This window comes from Triticum urartu, chromosome 2 (genome assembly GCF_003073215.2).
Source record: "Triticum urartu cultivar G1812 chromosome 2, Tu2.1, whole genome shotgun sequence".
NCBI lineage: Eukaryota > Viridiplantae > Streptophyta > Magnoliopsida > Poales > Poaceae > Triticum > Triticum urartu.
Window position 1 is genome coordinate 704,785,512 of NC_053023.1, and position 8,605 is coordinate 704,794,116.

At 47.7% G+C, this 8,605-nt stretch overlaps 1 protein-coding gene across 1 annotated transcript; it reads left to right on the forward strand.

Annotated features, from left to right (window-relative positions):
* The first annotated feature begins 1,448 nt into the window (after nt 1-1,448).
* Nucleotides 1,449-2,334, forward strand: LOC125534228 (auxin-responsive protein SAUR36-like). The gene has a single exon (XM_048697502.1). The coding sequence runs from the start codon at nt 1,612-1,614 to the stop codon at nt 2,137-2,139; it is 528 nt and encodes a 175-aa protein (XP_048553459.1). The 5' UTR covers nt 1,449-1,611; the 3' UTR covers nt 2,140-2,334.
* Nucleotides 2,335-8,605: the final 6,271 nt, after the last annotated feature.

Here is an 8,605-nt window from a genome sequence, read left to right on the forward strand (position 1 = left end):
ACCCGCAAACCCCCCAATTTGTCTCCGGTTTGTAGAACGAAGTGCGGCTGGACTGCCAAACGGACCGATGCAGGACCGCGTGATAGAAACAGTTGTGGTTATTTGAGAGTCGGTGTTGGAGATGCCCTTATGGCATATACTAAAAGTATCTACAGCCGGACTTGCCAAATTCGCCACCCTATAAGCCCGCGGACGCGCCCGGGCGCGTCCGCGGACAGTGATCGGGTAGTTCCTAAATCCGCGCCTCCACAACCATATATCTCATATCTGACACCCCATATCCATACAAAATCATGCAACATAGTACATAGATCACCAGACGGGCAAAATCAAAGAGAAACCGACTATAAACCGATAGCAAACGGGCATAAATTCACATATAAACATCACCAAAAGATCGATAATAGTTCACACAGTTCATGGTGTCCGACAAATGCGAACTAGATACTGGGAGGTAGATAGTACGAGCTAGATATGAGAGGGCGGAGCTTAGCCACTTCCTCGCCGGCCCTTTACCCTTTCGGTCGCTGGCACTGTTGTAGGCGGCCGCGGCTGGAGGTGGGTTGATGTCGGAGCCGGAGGAGTTGGGCCAGTAGTCGGAGGAGGAATCGGAGATGATGATGTAGCCCTTCAAGCGCTGGACAATCTGGTGATGCTTGCGCTTGAGCTTGGCCAGTCGCTGCCTCCGCCACCTCCCACTCGGACTGCTCAATACCGAGTCGAAACTGCTTGGCGTTGATCCTCCTGAGGCATCGGTGTCCGTCTCCGCCATGGTAAGCGACGGACGGTACACCCACTCCTATTCGGGCACCGGCATCACGCAGCGGCGGCAGGCCGACTGTGTAGCCGCGTCGGACGCGCCCCCCATCTTCCTTGCCCTCTGCCTCTCGCGTCGGGCGGCACTAGAACCCACCATGAAAGCGAAACACGTCCGGGCACAGTTCAAACAGTTGTGAGTTGTTTGACAGCCCACGTTGGAGATGGCCTTATGAACATATACTAAGCCAAGGAGCGAAAGCCATGTAGTTTCAGTACAGAAAACCATGTGTGGCCTCGCATGGCACAGGAACCACGTGCTCCATTTCGTTGTGCAACATATGCAAATCAATTGCTCAGGAACGAACTCGAACATGCCTGATTAATCCCAGGAATTAGGGGAAGCCTTTTGTGCTGGGTGCGCTAAGAGATTGCTCATGTCCTACCTGATCGGGGGCAGGAGCCGACGCGTGCAAGCTGCGGTGCGCTGGGTTGGGCTGCACGGACTGCCCCAGCTTGGCAGTGGATGCCTGCCGATCTCATCCCGGTGTCGTGTCGTCTCGATCTCATCGCGGTGCCATCCCTGCAGTTTGCGCCAACCCCAAGATGACACTGAACCAAAGCCCCAGCGGCCAGCGCTATATATATCCCCTCCCCGTCCCGCTCTTCCACCCCACCACCCACATCGCGTACCTCGCAACCAAGAGCATAATTGATTTGCTACCAATATTTGACTTGCCAAATGTTAGGACTGCCTACTATTGGCAATACCGAGATTTACTAACTGTTAGCAACTTTATGTGAAAGAGGCAAAACAATTCGTAGCCAACCAAATAGTTGCCAATATTTGACACAATGCCAAACATTGGCATGCCAATTTTTGGCAGCAAACCAATTATGCTCCAAGTCTGCCAGGTGCCGAGTCCCTGCCAGCTGAGAGCTAGCAGCAGCAAGCGAACCAACGCACCCCCGGTCGCTCGCCGGAGCCAAGAAAGGCAACGCAACATGTGCAACGTCATCACGATCCCGTCGGTAGCGTGGCTGCGCCGCGCCGTGCGCCGGTGGCGGGCCCGCCGCTCCACCTCCGCTACGGTTCCGTCGGGGCACGCCGCGGTCTGCGCGGAGGGCGCGCGGTTCATGGTGCGGCTGGCGCACCTGAGCCACCCGGCTTTCCTGGAGCTGCTCCGGCAGGCGGAGGAGGAGTACGGCTTCCCGTCCGGCGCCTCCGGCCCCGTCGCGCTCCCCTGCGACGAGCACCGCCTCCGCGACGTCCTCCGCCGCGTCTCTTCGTCGTCCCACTCCGAGGAGCCCCGCCGCTCCACCTTCTGCCGCCGCCGCCGCGGCGACTCGCGGCCGCTGCTGCAGGAGATCGCCTTCCCGTGAGCGCGCGCGCCGCGGCATCGAAGGATCTGGCGACAGAGCACACCCAGTTTCTGCCGCGCGCAACGGCAGCAGCTGGTGACAGACACGGTCCCCCGGAGGAGTACGCACAGCAAGCGCCGAAACGCTGATCCGAAAGGCCGGCGTGCTCCTCTGCGCTGCGTAATGCCGGCAATCGGACACGCACATACTTGAGCTGGGTGGTACAGTATGTGATGGTACTAGCTAGTAACTGATTGAAGAAGGCGACATTTTTTTGGGATTGTTTTCTCAGTAACTATTCTACTCGTCTGCGCAACTCCTTGCCGAGGCATACGAGTAAATTAATTAACTAATAAAGATTGATCGATTGTTCTTGTTGTGCATGGAATTTGTTATCGTTCGTGATTCATGCATGTCTTCGACATGTGACGTGGCGAAACTTGTCATGCCGTTAATCATTAGCCTGCTTTTCCGAAATTTAATCATTGGCATGAACTTTGAAGATAAAGACATTGATTTCGTTAATGAAATCCCAAGTCAAGCACTCTCTTTAAAGAAAACATTAGCAGGCTAGCTATCCAGAGAATTAGCTTGAAAACAAGTGTCACGCTAGCAGGACTACAATTATCTGCAAGGTTTGCTTGCACGGCCGCGCCACGTTGCCGGCGGCGACCAGCGGACAGGTGGACTGGTTTTAGGCATTTCATGCGTGCAATCCGAACGAAACCTCACATTACATGTTGATTAGGAACTCATGCACGTGCTCATGGCAAGTAAAAACAGGACATGCAACGGCGAGCATGTATGCCAGAATCTCAACCTCTTGTCCTGTAGGGCGACCAGGTGACTTGACTGAACGAATAAGGTTCAGATCCACACACCGGCCAGGCGCCAGCCATACGCTATTCTTATCTACCGATCCAGCGTCAGAGATCGAGCGAAACACGGCGGCGCCACGTAGTGAGGCAACCGTAACACACAAACTGTTCATGGAGTCTGTTGTTTTTACATGCCTCTGCGTGCAGATATTGGTGCTGATTCCCAGTCCAATCTTGAATGCATTTTCTATCGGACAGAACGGGACAAAGAGCTCGGCTGAAGCCACGCAGGGTCTGTCTGACGATTCTGAAACTCACGCGGCTCCCTGTCTCCTCCCACCTCGCTCCTTCCTGCGCGTGCGTGGTGAGTAAGTAGTAAAAACAGGACAAAAGAACAGGCGTGTCAGACGACGAACCTCCTGCATGCAGTGCAACCAGTCGCCGAGTCAGCTGAAACTCACCGACCATCATTTCCCGTCGATCGACTGACCAGCACACTGGCATCCTGCGACAGGCTAAAGTATTCCGTTCGTTTCTAAATAATAAGTCTTCGTAAAGATTTTATTATGGACAATACATGGATTTATGCAGATGCATTTTAAAGTGTAAAAGGGTGTTTGGATCCAAGTGACTTATTTTAGTCTGACTAAAAGTAGTCTCTTTAAGGGGCTAAAGTTCCAAGCACCCCTGACTAAAAGAGGCTAAAACAAGTCTTGAGACTAAAACATTTTAGTCAGGGGTACCCCTACTAAATGTGGATTAGTCCTCTTTCTTCTCATTTAACTCCTCTCCTTTAAGACATGCGAGTTCTGGATTGGAGGGTTTGGAGGATAATAAATGATCATTAACTTGATTTTAGTCTATTTAGTATTTGGATCCAAGCATGGATGAGGCTAACAAGTTTTAGTCCCATTACTTTTAGTCATGAGACTAAAATGTATCCAAGCACCCTCTAAATTCATTCATTCTGCCTCGTAAGTAGTTCATAGTGAAATCTCTACGAAGATATATTTAGAAACAAAGGGAGTATGGTAGTACTACGCGGGCTTGATCGGTCGACCGGCGGGCAGGTAGGCGTCTACGGTGGCTTCGTAAATCTCAAGATGATATGCTGGTTCAGTCTTTTATAGATGCTTATAGAGATAGGGTGTGCGTGTGTGCGTTCATAGAGGTGAGTGCATGCGCGTGTATATGAGCGCTTGTGTCCGTACTGATACTCAAAAGAAAAAAGGTAGGTACGTGTCACGGCGCGGGGCCGTCGCCTGCACATGCAGGGAATCCCGGCCGCAGCGGGGCCGATGATCACGGCGTCCCGTGGACTGATCGACTGTTCCAACCCAAATCCGTGCGTCCGGCGTCCCGTCTAATCTCGAGATAACGATCACACCGGTGCATGTGCGTGAACAATGCGTTCGAGAGGTAGACGGCCGTCTTACTCTCACTGTACATGTGTACAGTGTAGGATACCGGTCGTATACAGTATGTACACGCGTGACTGGCCGGCCGGGTGCATGCACATCGGCATCGGCATCGCCGCATCGGTCCTTCCGGGCGTCTAGTTGTACCAGCCGTGAGTGTCAAGTACAAGTACTTCTCCTTGCTCCTTCTCATGATTGGCGCCGCCCCGTGCACGTCACCAACTCAACCCACCTTCTTCTCCGGACTAGATTGTTCAAACTTCTACTTCCTCCGTAAAATATGAGAGCGTTTAGATCACGCCTAACTGCTCGGTCGACATGTATAACTGAAAATGAAAGTGCTACAGTATATATCAACTGCCTTGGTTGTACTGACCGTAGGTACGTGACTATCAAGTACTCCCTCTGTAAACTAATATAAGAGCATTTAGATAACTAAAATAGTTATCTAAACGTTTTTATATTAGTTTATGGAGGGAGTACAAGTACAAGTACTGCTCCTTCTGATGATTGGCGTGTCACTCACAAACCCATGTTCTTCGGATTAGACCGCCCAAGCTTTTCTAGCTGCTCGATCGTTGCATCATGTATGCTACCCAGCTCATCTGAAAGTGAAGGTGATACAGACATATAGTATCATCAAGATGGCTTTAAGTCGTATGCAAATCCTTACTTGTTTATATTCTTTCGGTGAAGTCATATGCAATGTGGTACCATATGACATTGTTGCAGACTCAGCCACATGCTCCCATATGCCACACCACGACAAGCATATACATGCGTGTATTACATGGAGTCATCAGTTGCACTTCACTCACGGGCCACCCGCTACCTGCATACGGTGATTAATTAAGTAAGCAAACGACGATTACCTCAACTGCGTAAATGTCGTGTGTATACTTGACACGTAGAGCATCTATGGAAGCACCGGTGCCGTGTGGAACCTTAGCTTATTATTGGCTTGATAAGCCTAGATACATGCATCAAATCATGTAGTAAATCTCCTTGGTGTATTAACTTTTGTTCCGTTCCCACACTAAACTAATGCGAGACCGGGGAAGAGGACCTCTCTGTTGTGTGAAGGCTCATAAAAAAGGGGGGGGGGGGGGGGGGGGGATAATTTTGGAATTTAAAAACTTGCTATAGCTCTTATCATGCATTGTTCAACCACATCCCACAAGGGTTGTTCACAACAAAATGACTGAACAATAGAAAATAGTAATGTATACAAGGTTTAATGCCCAGTCTCTTCTTAATTAACAAACCAAAGGATATACTTTTGCCTCATCTGCAAAACAAATTTATAGTCATGTAATCCAAACATGCTGTTAAATATTTATTTGCTGCATGCCATCTCAGGACCATTCTGGCTCATCCGACGCACTGGTACATGACGTATTTTCTCAAGAAGGGAAAATTTTTGCTACAATTATCTGACCATCGCAGTCGCAACAGAACAAGTTCATGAGTTAGTAGATGCAACCTATATTATTAGTGGCAATCTGGCATTAAACAAGGACGAACTCGTACTACGTTGTTACGTGTCAAAACTAGTCGTTTAGGTGTTAAGAAGAAACTAATCGTTTAGATATTGTGGAGGCTAAGCTTCAAATGCGATACAGCGAGAAGTGCATCAAGACAAATGACACTTTGTCCTCACTCTTAAAGCAGGAACTCTGCTTTTTCATGCACGCACCATTACACATTACACTATTTGTTTATTTTTCAGTCAAGAATACATATTTATTTCTGTACCTGTCCCCTTTTTTTCCTGCTTCGTTGGCACAAACATGAAAAAGGTGCAGACCGTAAAGGCCTCTCTCACTCTCCTTTTCTTATTCTTTCGGCGCTTTATGTCAGATCCATGGATAATAATATCAGGAAATAAAGTATGAAACTTGTGAGCATATGCTATCTACTGTACATACCAGGGCCTCCTTCGGTTTGAAGGATTTTTGTAGGAAAAACGTAGGAACAAGGATTTCGGAGGAAATTTTTCTATATAAGCATTTGGTTTGTAGGAAATGCGTACAGGAATTTCATAGGAATACTATTCATTTCCTGTGTTTTTGGAGGAAACTACACATCCACTCAAAGCTCATTTTGCGCGTAGGAACGAGGCAAGTCAAATCCTGAGGATGGCAAGTGCCATCCTATCAAATTCCTATACTACTCCTAATTCCTACGTTTTGATTTTCTCCAAACCGAATGAACCCCAGATATGTGTACTACTAGTTAAGGGTTTTGTGCCTGCAAAAGATAACTCCTTTTGTTTGATCTGTAGTACTAGTAGGCAATGTTCGCTGAATCACTGGCCTGATTCTGAGATAACGATCCTTTAGACAAGAGGGGGAAAAGAAATGGACGTGGCAAGGATACTGATGCGGTGGTGCAACCATCGAATTTTGATTCTCTCTCTTTTGGCCATCTCCTGCAGTAGGTCAGGTGTCATGTATAAATCAGAAAAAAAATACTAATTAAGATGCCAGCAGTTCCAGTTATTTCATTGAAATTAAAATAAAAAACAATTTTGTGGCTGCTGGGATTCAAGCCCAGGTCTCCACGGCCACCACGTGGAATTCTCACCACTAAACTACAACCACATTTTTGTTGATTTTTTAAATTTTGCTTTTACTTCTAGTGATAGGACTTCAATTAGCCTGTTCTGGTTAGCGGTCTTAGGTTATGGCTAGCAAACATGTCCGTGCGTTGCAACAAAAAATACAACAGTTTTATGATTAAATGAACTAGTATTATGGAGATCGTATTGCCTCACCATATGTAGCCACATTGATGTGGCTTGCACAGCGAGATATGTACGTGATCGAGGCGACGGAGAAGACAACTCTAAATCATGTGCGCTTCCTGTTATGCCAAACTCGCCGTAAGCTATCACCCGTCCCTCAGTCGGACCCGTGGCGCTGTAATCGCATGCCCTGCCTGTCGCGACCAGGACAACGTTTGTGGCGACGGCTAGAAAAGTCCAAGCTCCAAACTAGGGATGGAGACGACGGGGGGATGGGCGATGGATGCCTCTCCACACTCATGATAGCAGCCGATGCAGGATATCGAGGACCGGGTCATACGGCAAGCGGATGCCGGTGGCGGCGGCACACACAGCGGCCATAGGACCGTGATAGCGTGCAGTTTGATAGACGTCGCAGGATGTGAAGGATCAGATTGTACAACGGGCGAACGCCATCATTAGCACCATGGGTCGCGTCCATGGCGATGAGATGTGGCATCGGCTGCACTCGGAAGACTATCGACATAGAAATAGTATAGTTGGAGTTTGTAACCAAGTCTAACTAAGAAAACCGTACAAACTACGTGCAATATGGTATATAATTTGGAAAGCCCTGCATCTGAACGGCGTGATGGAAATGTTCCGCGGTTCTTCCGTTAGCAGCTCGAGCGCACATAAAACCAAATCGATACAAAGCGGCACTTGTAAGAAAAAACGGGGGTGTCTAATGGGCTGCTCGGAGCAGGCCCAACAATTAAAGCGCACATAAACTAAAGTGGAACGGAATAAAAGAACCGGCAACATGTGAAGAGTTTTCTTGCGGAAGGCAAGTTACGAAAAATTTATCACGCAAGAATAAAGAAAAAATAAAACTAATAACGAAAGGAGAACCAAGAAATATTTCTCCATTTATTAGTAGGAAATAGACATGCGTAGTTTTCTCTTTCCTGAAATATTGTTTTGTATTCGAAGAGTTAACAATTTATATCCATTTTTCAACCATTTTGTGTCCAAACATGGGCACGGATCACGGCGTAGATGGACGGCAACAGGCGTTTCCACATGCGCGTGCCGTCACACCTGCGTGTCTTTGCGAATTTCTGCCATTTATTAGTAAGTAATAGATATGAGTAGTTTTCTCTTTCCTGCAGTAGTTTGTAAGACTCTGCGGTTTCTCTATTAAATTAAATCGAAGGGAAGACACTCTTTATATAAGAGAAACTTCTAGTAATAAACTGATAATAAGCTATCTGATGTCTAGTAAAAAACACCCTTTTTCGAAAAAAAACCTAATGTCGCTCCGTGCGTCCTGCTGGACTTTTACGTACATGATTGTTTTTCTATGCCTTCATCAGGGAGAAGTAGAAGGAAATTTACGAGAGAAAATCATTTAAAACAAAACCGGCGAACACTCCCAAGGTACTCATAAGGTCAAAATTTGCACTATGAGTGATTATTTGCTGTAATTTTTTTTGTGGGGACTCAACAATGATGCGGCGCCGGCG